Genomic DNA, 18176 nt, shown 5'->3' on the forward strand with positions numbered 1-18176 from the left:
GTCTTACTTTACAATACAGAAAAAAGTGAAAAAAGAAAAGATTCAGTAGTCATACGCAGGTTGAGACTCGGCCATTGTGGGCTCAGGAGTGGGCTGGCTCTGACTGGGAAACACACGGACAGCAAATGTGAGTGTGGAGACTCAGAGACAGTAAGACACATCCTCACCCAGTGCAAGAATCACTAACTTCAAAGGAGGAAGCTGTTCAAAGACCTGGGAGCGGCTGGAGAAGCTGTTTTTACTCTGCGTACTTTACTCAACCTGGATAACTGGATTAAAATGAATAAACTGCTGGAATACCTGCAGAGTATTGGACTATATAACAAAATATAAATAACAGCAGGGTTGCCAACTAATTTTCAGGGGAAGTTGCTACAGGAAGGACGATTTGTTCCTAAAAGTTGCTAAAAGTCGTTGTGATGTCATTGTGTGATGACATCATTATGTAATGATGACATAAAACTGTGTCATTACATAGAATACACAATGACATTACTCAAATTGACTAGCCGTCTTGGCAAAAAATATGATTTAAAATTTGTTATTTTAGATGTGTCAGATGTTTTTATTTGTAAAAGTAATATAAACACAACACATTTATTATGATCATGTGGGAATCGCTGGGATACAAAAGATTGTGACTTACCTCTCTTGACAGCACACATAAGTGTCGTTTATTGTCTACTTCACATCTGAACTGACAACACAGACATATTTACATTGTCTCATAGTAACATGCGTCACCTCTGTGACCCTCCAGACATGTATTAAGACATATAAAAATACTCTGCTTGGAACAATAATATCTGTCTGATTTGGTTTTTCCTCAAAAAAAAAGTATAATTACCATGTTAAAATCCCTAAAATGGCATCTCAAGAGAGATTTGAGGCTTCAAATCTCAATATCACACTTGTGTAAGGGGAATATTGGACCAGGATTGGCTCTAAACTATTGGTGATGTCACAAATCATGCTTGTAAGCCCACTCCTTAAAATTGGATTTTCAATGAGCAACATTACAGAGAAATTTTCCACTTTCAGGAAATGAATGTAAAAACAACCTTTTAGTGTCAAACTCTGCACATACATCAATCTGCACAGTGAAGTTCAAACATCTAACTGTAGGAACAACATAATTTTGAGTGGAGGGAGACTTTAAAGGGCACTACCCCCCATAACACAACATCAGTCTGTGGTGAATATTACAATATAACAGTCTGTGGTGAATTACGTCTCTGTGTAGTGTCTGCCACAATGAGATATTTTTATTTTTAAACACAACACATTAAATTATTGAACAATTACACAGTCTCAATTCCTGTATCCGTCATTTCAAATTAAAAGCCCTCTATGCGTTTTTGCAGCCAGGCTGACAGACCGCGTGTTGTGACTGAGTGTGTGACAGAAAAACTCACTTCTCATTACTTTCATGCACGTCTGAGTGTGTGACAGAGAAAATCGTTTTTGTATCATTTAGAGGGTGTTTAACGTTTGAGTCACTTTTCCAAAGTTGTTAAAAGGTTCTAAATACATTTTAAAAGTAACTTAGCTAAATTTATTGCTAGGTGCTTTTTGGGGAAAAAAAACATTGCCAGGGTAGTCTGAAACGTTGCTAAATCTAGCAACAAAATTGCTAAATTGGCGTCAGTGAATAACGGAGAGGAGCACCAATAACAAACAGTAGAGGGCAGCAATACGTCATTGTAGCGTCTAGTCTGTTCCATTCCAAAGAAGAAGAAGAAGAAGTTAGCCGCTAGCCTCCCGGTGCTGCAGGTTCAGGTTCTGGTTCTGTCTCTACCGATCAACATGGTCCAACTGGTGGGTTCCCTCCGAAAAGAGCTGGCTGACTCGCTTTCCACCTGCAAGGTGCTGGTGGTGGGAGCGGGAGGGATCGGCTGCGAGCTGCTGAAGAACCTCGTCCTCACCGGCTTCAAAAACATCGAAGTGGTCCGTCACATTTCTGTTTGTTTGTGTGTCTGGCAGCTAGCTGGCTATCATGCTAGGTCTTTGTGCCGGGAGGGAGCTGTGTTAGGGCTCCGACTAATTCCTGGGACATGGCTCCTCAAAAGAAGTAAAAACATACGTGTGTTCGTGTGGTTTCTCGACACAGCATCTGTCCCTTAGTGGATAGTTAAGTGTGAAGGTTCATGCGTAAAGTAGAAAAAACAGGAACACTGCCGTAGTGATGTAGCCGTAGCATTTTGGCGCCATTAACATTGCTAAGTTAGCCAGACAACTTCTTTGTAATGTGACGGCTAGCTGGCCGGTGTTTCGATTTAACCAGTGACCGTGTTAGCTGGCGACTTTCAGCCGAATGTGTCCGTGCTCGTAGTGACGGCAGCTGTTGGAAACACGTAGGCGTCCCCCTAAAAGCATTTAATTTTACTTAAATCAGTACCAATCTGTGTTTATTATCTACACTAACTATTTACACAAGTTAAATTGCTCAGCAAGACGCCTTCACCTCATCCACCCAATGTTTCTAATAATGTGGGACACAAAATGTAGCCTATAATTTGACAGTGCAGCTAACATTGTAGGCTTTCTTGGGATTTTATAGTTATCCTTAATCGCAAAGTGCTCATATTTAACCAATTAACCTGAATAATATCAACTAATCTATGTTTCCCCACATTGAAAGTAACTTAAAGAAAGGTGAACGCTTCGTGTTGGCGACACCATTTAATTTACATACTGTACTACAAAAAGGACCAGACAAATATATACCGTATTCAACATTCAATTTAATTTCAACGGCTGACGTCAATACGAGCAGCCAACCAATCTGAAAGTCACTAGTTAAACCGAAACACCGGTCGGCTCGCTAAATGGCAACACAGACACACTTCGACACTTTGTGTAGTGGAGTCACATTACATAATGCTGCTAATATGATCAGAAATCTGCGTCTGTTTTTACCACGCTCGTGCAGTTGTTATTGCTTATGGCTGTATGTGTTTTCAGGGCTCAGCCGTCAGATGTTTAGAGCTGAGCATTTGTGACTGTCACTAGTTTCCGTAGCAGGGTTCAGGGACTTCAAGGGGTCCTTGGAGGTAAATTGATTAATATATTGATATATATTATTCCTTTGCATTGACAATGGACAGGAAATGTATGGATTGAGATTAGTTATTCATTAATCTTTTTTTCAAGAGATATCTGTCATAGTCTGGCCACCAAACCATACAAGCAGCATTCAAGAACAACACGTGTAAAGCCAGGCAGCCAACAGTCAAACAACAAAAAGACTTCATGAATACAGTCGCAAGAGTCATCTAACTTGAGAGCTGTTTGCAGTCAATTCTATTTTAATGGCGCACAGTACCTGAAACTCGCTCTTTCAAAATATGAGAGGGATATCTAATTAGATCATCTAGAATCAGCTTTATTGTTGACACATACAAGGATGTGACTCAAGTATGGATAAAAACTTACTCATTTACAGAAGTGCTTTAATGTGTATCACTAAACCTGCTCGGATATGGCAATATTGGAAGTTACAAGGTTTAGATGAGAAAGTTTTAACAGTTGAGCTTTATAGATGAATATCATGAAATTATTATTCCTTCTTGATAACACTATTGCCTGTTTTGACCAAAGTTTCATACTTGTGAAGGGAGTTGTTTTCACAATCCTTATTCACAACAAAACCCATGAGTCTCCTTTTTAGACAGAATTTTGGAAGAAGGGTCTGGGTTTGTCTGAACCCGCTTGAGTTATATGACTCAACTTAAAAGAATCTCGGTTGAGTGCAGCATATGAACACAGAAGCATTTGCAAATATGAGCTTGACATTTAAAAAAAAAACACACTTGAAAAGCTAAACAGAAGGCCCTTTACAGACATTGACCTGTTTTAATTGTAGAATGCCCTAATTGTTTTTGTTATTTGTTATCACGTGCACCAGCAGTTAGTCTTTCTTGTGTTTTTCAAATCAATTCTGTCACTTAAAGTTGCTACTGCATGTCAAAAGCTTCGTGTGAGCGGTTGATTGGCTGCCGTATATTATGTTTCATGTATACACAACTGACATTACAACCATATTGATTTTGGCAGATTGACTTGGACACAATCGATGTCAGCAACCTCAATCGACAGTTCCTCTTTCAGAAGAAGCATGTTGGCAAGTCTAAAGCACAGGTATGTAAACATCAGCAACCTCTGTCACTGGTGGTTGAAGGCTTGTTTTGTGTGAGCTGATACTGTTATGTTGAACACTCTGACATATGTCTGCTTTCTGTTACACTATGCTGTAAACTAAATCATTTTCTGTTTTTGCATCTCTGCCTCCGTCAGTTAACTTTGTGTCTGTTGTCTTCCAGGTGGCCAAGGAGAGCGCCTTGCAGTTCTGCCCCACTGCAAATATCACTGCCTACCACGACAGCATCATGAAGTTAGTTTCTTTCTTAACTCCTCCTTTTCACTTAAGAAATCAAAGACATTTTATCACATAAACACACAAACTATTTCCAAAGTGTCAGCTGATCAAAGGAGAAACGCAGAGTTGATATAATTAAAATGTAATCTGTTATATGTTGGTGCTCGGCTGATTGATGATTGATGATTTGTTTTTCCAACAGCCCTGATTACAACGTGGAGTTCTTCAGAAAGTTCATGCTGGTGATGAACGCTCTTGATAACAGAGGTATCCTCACCTGACCTCACTGACATTTTTTTTGCTAATCTCAATCAACAACACACTCAAATGATGAGGATATTAAAAGACTTTTTGTCTCCCTAGCGGCCCGTAACCATGTGAACAGGATGTGTTTGGCAGCAGACATCCCTCTGATAGAGAGCGGCACTGCTGGATACCTGGGACAAGTCACCGTCATCAAGAAGGTAGCACATTCACATCGTGGTTATGCTAAAGTCCATTTGTATTAATGTTCTGTCCAGTAAAGGTATCGCTACTCTACAAATACAGACGCACAGTTATAGGCAAAGTAAACATCCCACCTCTCACTTTGTTTCTCTCCTCATCTTTCTTTCTTTTGTTCCTTCCTGTCCTCTCTCTGCTTCTTCTCCAGGGAATGACAGAGTGCTACGAGTGCCAACCTAAGCCCACACAGAAGACCTTCCCAGGATGCACTATAAGAAACACGCCGTCTGAGCCCATTCACTGCATTGTCTGGGCAAAGTATCTCTTCAAGTAAGGCTCATTCTTGTCATAATTAAGTTTTAGCATCATACATATTTATTTAGATTACTGGAATGCAAACAGCCACATTGCACAATAAACTGTAGCTAGACTAGCTCTGCACATGCTTTGAAAAACAGTCAGCAGTGAAGTAAAATACATGTGACATGTTATAAAGGTGCTGTAACGTGAAAAAAAATGTATTTCAAAAACACTGTTTCCTCGTGGTCATCTTATATTGCTTGTCTGTTGCAACTCTAGCCAGCTATTTGGAGAGGAAGATGCAGATCAAGAAGTGTCCCCCGACACAGCGGACCCAGAGGCTGCATGTGAGTGAGAGCTTTTCTTTGTTTTCACAAAGGTTCAACTCTTACATACAGGTGTGCCCACTGTATTTGTGATGGTAGCATTTGACTGCCAACATGTTTGCTCACACAACAGGATGGTAGGTAAAAATACACAAGCACCCCGCACTGTATCAAACATGTGTGTTTTGTTTACAGGGAACCCCGAAGAAACGGCAGCTCGAGCCACAGCCTCGGAAAAGGACGGGGACATCAAGCGTGTCTCCACCAAGGAATGGGCCCGCTCCAAGGGATATGACCCTGTCAGACTCTTCAACAAGGTACCAGTCAGACAAATCAAACTAACAGGGATGGTGTTGTTTTGTTTTTTGTGGCAAAATGCAATCACAGACTTTGTAACTTGCATTATGCACAATTTTTTATGCTAATACAAGTGCGCGGGATACACATGGCAGGGTGGCCACAAAAATTTACTCTTTGGCCACCAGATATTCCATGTAGGTGGACCCCCATACTATGAGCCTTCACCAACACAACTGGAAATCCACATAGGAAGTGAGACGTGAGCGAGGACAGTAACCGTTCAATCCACACCGACTCCGACCTGCGTTCAGCGTCTCTGTCCACAGAACCGGCCGGCCGTCTGTCAGCAGCAGCTGTTGACTAGCAGCTGGCTAACCTGCCGTCACCAGGCTGACTGACAGCAGAAATGTACTGAACCAAAATAGTTTCATCAGATCATGTATCACAGGCTGGGAGGCTTGATCAATCAATGCTGATACCGTTAATACGTTCAAAACACATACCGCGGGATATTTGTATGATTTAAACAGCTGTCTCTGCAGATTACGCTTCATATTTCACAACCGTCTCAACAGCTGCCATCCTGCTTTAATACATGGGGGGGAGTTTCTGCTGGGTGTCCTCTGTAAGGGCTCGTAGGCAGATAGAGCAGAAAGAAGTGACACCTCACTCCCCTACTGGTGACGCTGTGCCACTGTATTAGAGCGCTGCATCAGATTTCATCATGCAAAAGCTGCAAGTCTCAGTCTAAAAAGTCAAATATTATCAGCAGCAGCTCATGTGTATTTACGATCAAATATCATTTAACATTATATCCTTAGAAAATCAATAATATACAGTAGGGTCCAAAAGTCTGAGATCACATTGAAAATCTCTAATATTTTCACATAAACCTGGAAATAATCAGAAAGTTTGAGGGTTCAGAAACATTTAAAAACACAAGAAGGAATGACATGTAAAACGAAGAAGAAATATTTAAGATTCTACATTATTTCTAGGTCAGCAACTTTGTCGCATTGACCAACTTAAACCGTTTCTACAAAAGGTCAGATTTCCTTGAGTTGTGTCCCTTATATTGAAGCGTTCAGATGACATTCAGGTGGATTTAATCTACTCACCAGAGGCTCGTTCAAGTAACTCAACTTGCAGCCAGTGTTTATGAATATAAATAACTATGGTTTCTTGTAAACATTTTCTTTATCAACTTTTATTTATATGGCATATTCAATTATTTCCATTTGTTGAAGTGTCACAGTTAAGGAAGGCTGTGTTAAGTTGAGTTAAATTGCCTTTTCTGTGTTGTTTTTACATAAGTTTATATTTGGGCCAGTGCTTAAAGATATGAGTGTTTGTCCCTGCATGGGAAGCAAAGCTGAGATGCTGCAGGAACAGGATTTAAAAATGGTCTCTCACAATGTGTGGTTTTAGTAACTATGTTCTCCATTGGTGCAAAGACTGTGATGGTACATGTGTAAGATGTAGATTATGCACTACTAGTTCATTTGTTTACACTAATAATGTGTAGTTTGCACTTGTACCAGTGATTTTATTTAGCTCTCCTACCTGAAACAGATGCTGATGTTAGTAAGAAAGTTTGGACTCCATACAGCACGTAACTGTGTAAGAGCCAGAGGAACACAACATGTGTTTACCATCATTGCTTATGTAGAGTATGTAGCAGGTTTAAGGCTGGCACTATACTCACACTCACATAGAATTTGGTGTGTTCACACAGGAGAAAATAATTAATCTGATGAATTACTTGGTTTGTGTTTGTGTTGATTGTTGTGCTGTGTACAGGCTGACCAGCCTAACTTGTTGAAGTTCTTGCTCAGCTTCATTTGCTGCATAACATACTTCACTTGTGAAGGGTCAACAATGTCTGTGATCAGTTATGATTCAGATTTAGTTGCTTTTGCCTCCATAGAGTCGTAGTAGATTTAGTATAAACTATCACATTTTATTTAGTTTGTGATTACAGTATGAGGTGTAGTAACTATGAGGTGTTTATTCTGTTATCACAGCTGCTAATGTACAAGTTTCATGTAGAGATCATAGCTCTGTCATCTGTCAAATACTTGAGACAGCTTCCACTTTCCACTTTTTTCTTAATTATCACTTTTAAAATTTGAATCGGTGTCTGATTTATCAGTGCAGGCCTGAGACAAGCATTCATTGATTATAGACACAATACTGAGATGGGATTAATAATTTAGGAAGTGAAAATCTGTATGATTTTACACACAGATGCACAGTAAACTTTAAACTTCTTTATTCTGTCAGACAATCTTGGGATTCTTGATGTATGGGGACAGCTTGGGACAGTTAATGTTGCTTTTATTGTTGCATCATCACCACAGACATAATAAGTTTAATTATGATTGCCTCTCGTCCCCAGCTTTTCAAAGATGACATCATGTACCTGCTGACCATGGACAAGCTGTGGAAGAAGAGGAAAGCTCCCACACCTCTGGACTGGCACCAGCTAGAGAACAGTGGTATGTTTATTAACTGAAGCTGTACTGGTGGTGCTGACCTCTCTGTTTTATTTATTAGGGAACAAGTTTTATTTGTTGGGGTCAGGATAAGTGTCCACATACTTTACGTAACTCCTAAGCCTTTACCTTTTATGGCCTGTGGCAAAAACAGAGATGCTATAATCAGGGGTGCAAACTTGTAAACTTCCACTGAAAATGTAGTTCATGTTGTTCCAATGGGAGGGTGGAGGGGGATGTTGAGAGAGAGAGAGATAATTTCCCATTCATTCTCTCATTTGTGGAGCTGATCCAACCAGATGTTGCTCTTCTCAGATTGTCACACTCACAAGCCTGTTTATAGTGTGTGTGTGTGTGTGTGTGTGTGTGTGTGTGCGTGTGCCTGACATAGACCAGCACAGAGCATTGCTCAACTTTAGCTCTTAGTTCCAAGTGAGTGATTCATACTCAGAGCAGGGGAATGTCACCCTTACAGTTCATCACTTTTGCATTAATTTAGTTGGAAGCATGTGTAATTAAGAGTCCTGCTGGTCCTGAACGTTAGCAGCGTTAGCAGCTACAGCGGTGCTCTCTGCTGTCTGACACTCAGCTCCCAGCCTGCATTAACAGTTTAGCATCAACATGAGCTTCATATATCTAAACTGGACATCCTCCAGACAACAACGCTGTGGAATTATTGCCCCCGTACTCCCTTATGGAGTTTGCATCTTTGTCACCGTTTTCAACACTGATGAGTTTGCATCCCTGTATAATTGCCACGAGTCACATGAGAAGGAATCGCCAAGGGAGTTGTTGCTTTAAACTGCTCAATAACACTGAATGCATGTTATCATAGCCACTGTTTGTTTGCCTGACTCTTAGCTGTCTGTTTGTTTGTCTGTCTTTTCATCCACATTTGTGTGTGTGTGTCCCAGCGTGTCCTCAGGATGAGTGTCCAGCTTCAGGTTTGAAGGACCAGCAGGTTCTGGGTGTTTGGGGCCACTGCCAGCTCTTCCAGCAGAGCGTAGAGACACTCCGCTCACAACTGCAGGAGAAAGGAGAAGGAGCCGAGCTTGTCTGGGACAAGGTAACACACCAAAAAAAACCCCAAAAAACATGAAGGGAATGTAGCACACTTGCCGTTAAAACTGCATAAAGAATATTAACATATATTGATCAATAAACCTTTCAGAAAACACTGAGACATAAAAGATATACTTGACTCTAACTAGAAAATCTCAAAGGGTTTTAAAAGAAAGAAGCTTCTAGTTTGCTGTTAGATGATGTTGTTTACTAGTTCAAGTTTCTTGAGCCGCACCGAAATAAATGTTGCAAAACAGATGCAAATACTGTATTTTAAATGGCTCGTGTGAGTATAACCTGCTCTTCATCTTGTTGTCAGGATGATCCTCCTGCCATGGACTTTGTTACCGCAGCAGCCAACCTGCGTATGCACATCTTCAGCATGAACATGAAGAGTCGCTTTGATGTAAAGTGTAAGTTGGTTTTTGTGTCTCACATTTTCAACAGGAAATTGGCTCCGCTGGGAATAAACAGTCATGTAGAATTTACACGTCCACTCTCAGATAAAAGGCCTCGATCAGGAGTTGATTTATGTGTTGATTTGTTATTTTCAGCCATGGCCGGTAACATCATCCCAGCTATCGCAACAACCAACGCTGTCATCGCTGGACTCATCGTGCTGGAGGGCCTCAAGATCCTGTCTGGGGAACTGGAATCCTGTCGCACGGTTAGTTTATCTGCCACTAAGCATCCATGTGTTTTCAGCTCTCCAGTTGCTGACAATGATAACTTGACCATCGACCATTCTCCAGTTAAGGCATCATGTGCTTTCTATACAACATTTTGGCACTCTGAGTATTCTGCTTTTTGCATTGGGAGCTTTTTTTTCAAACTTTGACTGAGGTGGAGGCCCAGAGTCTCAGACTTTGAAAACCTCTGCCCTAGAATAATTAGGAGGGAGTCTGGATGTTTGTGGTCCATGCTGGTTATCTGGTCAGCCAGGAATTGTGAGGCCTCACTCACATGGGCCTGAGGTGGGATATAAACGTTGACCAGAATAAAGGAGGAAAACTCCTGCAGTGAATAAAACAGTTCACAGCTGATGAAAATAGTCTGTAAGTGCAGTTTCCTCTAGGTTGACTGGTTTGGCGGGGTGCTGAGCCAAGCTCGGGAGAGACTCAGCAGCCGGACGTTTCTCTGTTCTCTGTCAACAGTAGGAGCGGCTGAGATAAACACTAAAATGAGAATAGCTGGTCCACCTTAAAGGTCAATCCACCTTAAGTGAGCGTGGTCAGGTTAGGCTAACCCATTGTTGCTAACTTTGTGGCTAACCCCCTTCACTTTCCCAGCAGTTGGGGAAACAACAGATGAGACTTCTCTTGGTCTTGACAAGCTGCAGCATTTAATAACTGACACACTCTTGTCTGTACTGTACATTAACTGCCAGATTGGCAACTTACTGCTGACCTTCTCCTCTGCTCCGCTCACATTCATGTCACTTTTCTGCCACTCGCCCTCTGTACTCGCTCAACCACGCACTCACTACGCACACACATTACGCACTGCCCTAAAGCAGCTACGCTACTCTTATAACAGTACCTTCCACATAGATGTCCTCTGAAGAATGAGGAGAGGGAGGATTCTGGGATTTGATGCACTAGTCAATGATTCAAAACAATTCCACAATGTCGTAGGGTGTTATTGTGCTCGCACAGTGTATATATGAGTGAAAGTCATTAGTAGCCCAGTGATATTAATGATCATCATCGTGACACAAGAAAAATGTTGGTGGCAGTACGTTGGTGTTTACTACTGTTGCCAGGCAGCCTGCTTTCCTGTTTCCTGTGTTTCCTGTCACTCTCTCTGTTGTAGTTAATTTCATGTGTCTTTGTAACACTTGTTCTCTCACTTGTTGTCAGAACAAAACAGGAAAATAACTTTAAAGTTTTGTAACAACTTTTTCCATGTCATGATATGCAGAACAAAGTAAACGAAGACCATAAATGGTAACAAACACTCGTTGACTTGCTTATTCATAGAATATTTTGTTTGTATGCCCCCTGGCATTTCAGAGAATACTGCAACTAACAACGCTTTGAGCATAAACGCCTCAGTGCATGCTTGTAGCTCGTACTATCTGTGTAGGCCCGCGCCACAGTGTCTTGCAGGAGTATAAACAAAGTTTAACACTGTGACATTTGTTCACCAATCTTTGTTTATATAGAAGCAGATTCTGCCAAGCCAGGTTTCAGTGAAACACAGGGACAGAGAGTGGACATTGGTCAGATGCTGTCGCAGTTTAACCAGCACGCTTCCCTTTCCTGCATCTCCTCTAAGCCCAAAAAGAACTGCTGCTCCTCCAACTAAAATCTCTGAAAAGGTTTCTTGGTGTTTTGAAAATGAGTGAAAAAGTTTGTGGAGTGAACTGTCGAATATTAAACAGTTCCTCCCTGGGGAATGCAATAAGAAAAGCAGTGCTGAAGACAGCACAAACAAACAAAATCAGATAAAGCACTAAAGAGCGCAACGACGAGGCATGTCCTCACTTAAAACTATACTACTTGAGTAACGGGTCTCATATTAGAATCCTTTCTGCCAGCTCTGTTGTTCTTCCACGTTTCATGTTGGTTTGCATTTGTCTCATCAACAGATCTTCCTGAACAAGTGTCCCAACCTCAGGAAGAAGCTGCTGGTCCCGTGCATCCTGGATCCACCCAGCGCCAACTGCTACGTCTGCGCCAGCAAACCTGAAGTCACAGTCAAACTCAACGTCCACAAAACCATGGTCCTCTCTCTGCAGGACAGGGTAATATGATGAGCTTGTGTTTGCATGCACACCAACCTGAGCCCTTTATGCACAAAAACACTTTGGACAACTATATATTAGAATTATAAAAACTGTCTTAATGAAGTGCTACAGCTTCAGTTCAAACTTAGCAGTCCATTTATTGTCTCTGTTACTACTCTATACTGCTGCTTCATGATTTGATATTTGCACATTTGTTCAGATCCTGAAGGAGAGGTTCGGCATGGTGGCTCCAGATGTTCAGATAGAAGATGGAAAAGGGACCATCCTCATCTCCTCAGAGGAAGGAGAGACAGAAGGTAAAGAGGAAGCATCACAGTTATATGTATATATTTTTATTTATACTATGTCTTCTATGAGTCGCTGGTCTTCCTTTTAGTCACTGTATTTACTGGAGGTTAAAAGTCTGCTAGCAATTTGGGAAAAAGAGGTGAAAAGAAGAAAGATGAAGGAGGAGGCCGAAAGTGGGAAGAGCTGAAAATCAGTGCTAATCACTTCTCTGAGGAGAGTGATTAGACAGATGGTACAGTAGGAAGAAGCAGAGTAGCCAACAGAAGGCAGCACATACATTACCAGTCAAAAATGTGGCCACACTTTCCCAGTCACTTGAATGAAAAAGTGTGTCCAAACTTTTGACTGGTGCTGTAGATGAAGGAAGGGCGGCAGGCAAGAGGAAGATGAAAGAGGCTAAGAGAATGAAAAGAAATGTTAGAGATGGGAGGAATGCAAAAAAGTAGATTGATTGAGATTGATTATTTGGTGAAAGTGTAGCGATTCCCCAGGTGGACAGAAGAGGGCGCTCTAGTACCATCATCTGTCAGTTAGTCCTTATCTAAATCACATACTGTCCAGATAGGAGATAGTGAATAGTATTTCTGTAGATGCAATCAGTGAGCTGTGCCTCCATGCCCTTTTTTGTGAGGGTTTGTAATGAAAGAATTGGAAATGAGCAGTTTTGGATTGGAATATTTTGTTGTTACATTTCCTAAATGGATGAGATACATAGCAGGGAGAATATTGTAAGTTAATCAAACAAATGTCACCTAAAAGCATAGTAAATATTTTAATGGTGATATATGGTGAATGTTATTAGAGGTTAAGAAATGGGACATTTCTTTACATCCCGTCTGCTTCTTCACAGCCAACAACAGCAAATTTCTTTCTGACTTTGGGATCCGTAACGGCAGCCGACTGCAAGCCGATGACTTCCTCCAAGACTACACGCTTCTTGTCAACGTCCTGCACACGTACGTCCCTCTGCGTGCATTCAATTTGTTGAGTTTCTCATATTGTTTTTATGGTCACTCCAGTGAACAAAACTGAAAAGTTGTGTTTGTCTCCATCAACAGTGAGGAACTAGAGAGAGATGTGGAGTTTGAGGTAGTTGGTGAGGCCCCAGACAAAGCCCCGCCCCCTCAGAGTAACCAGGAAGAGGTTAACAGCATCACCAACGGCAACAAGGACTCCGCCCAGCCGTCCACCTCCTCTAAAGGTTAGTAGAGGAAAAAAAAGAGTTTGTTTACTGGCCTTCAGTATTTGTAGTGATATCAGAATTCTTAAGTATCATGTGATGAAGATGTTTTTAGATGAGAATAAGGTTCAACTTTTTTTTGCCAGAGAGGCTGCGTCAACAGACTGGTCTCATTTTTAATGCAGTGCTAATGTCAGTGTTCACACCTCAGGCTGCATTCAGACAGAGAACAGCTCTGTGTTAAAACAATGCAAGAGGCTGCGGTGGTGGGCCATGTTGTTAAAGGCATCATTGAGACAATTAAATGCAATCCAGGAAGTTGAATTGGAGCTACACAATAATGCATTTAAAGGCAGCCATATGTAATACTCAGACAGGATTTTACAACTGGAAAATGATCACAGTGGCAACAGTTTTATCATTCATCACAACAATTGGGAGGTAAATTGTAGAAAAACAATCATGTTACAAAATAACAGGAAGGTGTGCTTGCATGTATGTTATTGGCTAATGCAGCGTCTTGCTGGAAGACTTTGCTTCCTAGCAAGAGTTGAGCCCAGTTCAACTTTTTTGCTGGAGCACCTCCGCTGCGTCAGTGCACTGCCTCAATTCAAATGAATGAGAGGGCTGCGATTTTCACACAGAACTAATCATCAAAAAGTTAAATTAAGGCTGCATATTCTCAACTGGGGAATTGTTGGGTCAATTGCACTCTAGTGCTATACAACCTGTGCCGTCTATAGAAAAACAGCAGTTTGGACGTGTCATCAACAGAATACATCATGCAACATAAAAATGTAAACTAATCAAACATGCAAATAAAGCAGATTTTAAAATAGAATTGCACTTTGTAACATGTATTGTCTTCAGGTGATAAAAGTGCCAAATCTGGCTCGCCTGTAGATGGTGCACATCTGCATCATGTTTACACCTGTAGTTTTAAAATGCTGTGGCTGTATCTGTCTTTGCTAGCAGGTGGTGCAGGTTGGACTGAACTGCTGGTATAGAGCTGCAGGTTTCAACCTGCTACACATCTGTAATAGACCTTTTTCATAGTTTACTTAACTTGTTAACACAGGAACAAACAAAACACCGGCACTCACAGAACTGTCTTCTTATTATTTATTGTGGACAGAAACGGACGCGTTTCAACCAGAAGCCATCATCAGCTTGACGTCATGACGTGTTTGAGTTTGACTGTTGTTTAAAGTTGAGGGGAAAGTCTGCAGAGCGCACCAGGCTCATGAAACTCAGATCAAACTGTCAAACTAGGCAGTGATGATCAAATATGTGTCAAGATTCTGTTACTGTATTGCCTATTTCCCACCTCTACATGTTTTCATAAACATATTTGAGTATACTGTTTAGCTGTAATATGAGACAGTTTGTGTCCAGGCTGCCATTTTTTCCTACTTGAAAACCAAAACCAAGCACCGCCCATCTCGCATGTGTTGCTCAATGCTATGTCACATGTCTCGTTACTCTGATTGGTTGAAGGTCTATCCAGTTGCATCCAGATTGTTGATAACGTCCCTTGGAAATTGCAAATGAACTGAGAGGTTCCAGACTAATATGCATTTGTGAATCAGTCTATCATTAGTCTGGTTCATTTATATAATAAATTTACACAAAATCACAACTCAGAATGTTAATTTTGGATTTTTTGTGAGTTTTCACCTGTGTGACCTTTGATCTAAACTGAACTTTATAAAGACTCAATTTACAATCAGTTGCTTGTTTTGAGGGATGCTGCTCCTGTCTTTTCGTGTACACAGAATAGTATTTGATTCTCTTCCATCTGTAAACGTTTTTGTCCACCATGTTTCAGCTCCAGCAGAGGACAACGACATCATGATCGTGGACTCTGACGAGGAGGAAGGGGCGCCGTCCAGCTCGGCAGCAGCGGCAGCAGCGAACAGCGGCACCAAGAGGAAGCACTCGGACGTGGAAACTGGCGAGACCTCCACCAAGCGCCCACGGACTGACTCAAGCGCAGCGGCTGCCTCCGCCGACAATGATGACGATGACATCATTGCTCTGGACTAACCCCTCCCCTCACGGTCTCCTGAAGGACTGAGAACTTTGAACGCTTGTCATTTTGACTCAAGACAGACAGTAGGCTTAAATAAAACACCTCTTTTATGAAGAACAATTTACTGCCCGGTTCATCTTTCGTCACTCCCCAACCCCCCCCCAACTCTGTGTTTGTGCTTTCATACTCCCTCTGCTCTCCTCACATGATGCTGTAAATAGATTCTACAATTTAAAACGTTTTGAAAAATACGTACAACTTTTTTTTTGTTATTTTTATTCATTTCTGGTCCCTATAAAATGCTTCTCTTGATGGTTAAAAACAAGTGCTTATTTTGTATTTTTTATAAACGTACTGTATTTCTCATGCTACACAAGTCAGGGTGTTTTTGTGCTTATTTGTCAGGTTACAAAAGAAAAAAAAAAATGTAAAAACCAAAACATTTTCTTGGGTTGTAATATTGAACTCAGTGATGGGACGGTAACAGACAGACCCAGAAGTCTGCGGGGTGGATGCGTGTGTAAGTGCTGTTCCTCGCTATAGCCTGCAGACTGTTCACGTCTGTGACCGGGTCGGTAAAGCACAGAGGCACTGATGGAGCGTTTGTGGCCACATTGTGCCATGGGGGTGTTAGTGTGCTACCTCTTTTCTAGAACTAACATGTTTTGGCTGCAAGTAATGTAACCATGCCCTCCATCACACCACCACAGTGAGGCGTCCAGCTCTTAGTGAATTAAAGAAAAGTTACTCAGAAACAGCCATGAAGCAGCGCAGTGAAGCTAATGCAGCTTCCTGTTAAACTGCACCGTGTCTTTCAAAGGCTCTGGCTAAGCACAAGCGGTTTAGATCCAGGCTAGTTGTAGTTTATTGTACACATGATATTACAGTCACTTCTTATTGGTTCTGTTTGAGCAAAGAAGTCTGTTTGTTGAGAAAAAAAAAGAAAGTTGGAATTGAGACAGAATCAGAGATGGAGTAGTGGTTTGACCAGAACCAGTCATTTTTGTTCATTCTGCAGAGGTTTAACTGGATCAGATAGCAGTTTAGCTCCTGCTGTCTCCAGTCTAATGCCTGTGTCAGTGTCCATTATTTCATAATTACATTGTGATCTGACTTGTTGAAAGGCCTTGAAAGCCCTTTGGACCAATTTGGTGAAGACAATAAACTTAAATGCAGAGGCTTCTCTTTCTGTCTTGTTTATTTGTTCGTCTTTCATGTCGGCACTAAACCTTTAAAAATATAAGCTTTTTTTGTGTGTGTATTTTGTACATATTACCCATTATTATAAAGGCTGTATAGGGGAACATGGCCAGTTCATAGTGTATAGTCTAATGTCATAGAGTTCACACAGAGGCAAACAGTATCTGAAGGTGGAGATAGAGCTCACTAAAACCACATACTGAACACAGAAACCCACTTCTGTCTGAGCCAGAGCATGCCGTCATTAGCAGGAGAGTCTGCGTTTTCTTGGTATTCTGGTGAATATTTTGAGTGTTCAGTTCAGAGATTAAAGTCTGACAGTCATGTGCTCACCTTGTTACAGAGTGACATTGTTGAGAGGAGAGAGTGATGCAACCCTGCTATCTATCACGTACACACAGCATTTTACAATAAACACACCTGAGAAAATGTAGTCAGATAAGATAAAACTTGTTGAAAATGTGGGCCACGATTGAAGATATGAATGAGAAAAATTAATGGGGACGATAAAAAACAACAATGAATATAATGAAATAAACACGTTTAAAGGTGCTACGGTATGAACACTTTTTCAGATTGTGTCCACAACATTTATTAAAGACCTTTTTTTACAGCAGAAATTTTGACCTGTCAGCAAGAAAAGCACAAGCGTAATTAATATCATTGATCATGGCTCTGTTCCATGTTTAAGTGCCCCAGTAAGTCAAGACAGTGTGACAGTGAGCCAGCATGCAGGATACCAGCACCCTGAAACTGAAGCAGCTAAATGGAATTCAGCCATTGTTCGTTTAATTATTTATACCTGTGTTTTTCCTACAGGTTAATATGTCTTCTGTGAACACACCAGGGCTATGAAACTGCTAAACTTAAATGAAAAGCAATGAGGTTATTTGTTAAAATTGTGTTTTTCCTGCTCTTACATGTCAAAATGTCTGCTGTGAGTAAATATTATTGGTTAAGAGGCAGGATTTTGTAGTTATTTGCATTCAGATATATTCTGTTTCATCATCTTTTAGCCCCCAGATGTAATATACTGTAATACCAAAAATAAATGTATCCATGGCAGTTATTGGTAGTGAATGTGACCGAGCACACTTACTTGCTACTTGAGTAAAATTTTGAGGTACTTGTACTCTACTTGAGTATTTCCATGTCATGCTTTCTTAATTTAAACTCTTACTTCACTACATTTCAGACAAAAATATTGTAATTTTTACTCCACAATACTTCTTATTTGACAACTTTAGTTATTAGTAACTTTGCAGATTTAAGATTTCACACACAAATCATATGTTCAGTTTATAAAACATGATACATTTATATACATCAAGCTACCCAACTGTATTTAAAGTGGTTAAAATAGTTTCTCTCTGCTGGCTGCAACATTAAGATGCTGCTTGTACATTAAAACATTAACAACAA

General features: G+C 40.9%; 1 protein-coding gene across 1 annotated transcript; it reads left to right on the forward strand.

The window, feature by feature from the left end:
* The first annotated feature begins 1341 nt into the window (after positions 1-1341).
* On the forward strand, positions 1342-16737 carry uba2 (ubiquitin-like modifier activating enzyme 2). Its single transcript, XM_042412425.1, has 17 exons — positions 1342-1947; positions 4057-4140; positions 4323-4393; positions 4581-4645; positions 4742-4842; positions 5031-5152; positions 5402-5469; positions 5644-5765; positions 8147-8246; positions 9158-9309; positions 9625-9718; positions 9860-9972; positions 11896-12051; positions 12254-12350; positions 13193-13298; positions 13401-13543; positions 15351-16737. The coding sequence occupies exons 1-17, from the start codon at positions 1807-1809 to the stop codon at positions 15566-15568; spliced, it is 1953 nt and encodes a 650-aa protein (XP_042268359.1). The 5' UTR covers positions 1342-1806; the 3' UTR covers positions 15569-16737.
* Positions 16738-18176: the final 1439 nt, after the last annotated feature.

The sequence above is a fragment of the Thunnus maccoyii genome, chromosome 5, assembly GCF_910596095.1.
Source record: "Thunnus maccoyii chromosome 5, fThuMac1.1, whole genome shotgun sequence".
In the NCBI taxonomy this organism is placed as follows: domain Eukaryota; kingdom Metazoa; phylum Chordata; class Actinopteri; order Scombriformes; family Scombridae; genus Thunnus; species Thunnus maccoyii.

Excerpts from the sequence above, each read along its gene's own strand:
- uba2 (XM_042412425.1), top strand. The coding sequence starts at position 1,807 with ATGGTCCAACTGGTGGGTTCCCTCCGAAAAGAGCTGGCTGACTCGCTT. Across the intron at positions 4,646-4,741 it reads GAACGCTCTTGATAACAGAG|CGGCCCGTAACCATGTGAAC; the intron begins GTATCCTCACCT and ends TTGTCTCCCTAG. Across the intron at positions 9,719-9,859 it reads GAGTCGCTTTGATGTAAAGT|CCATGGCCGGTAACATCATC; the intron begins GTAAGTTGGTTT and ends TGTTATTTTCAG.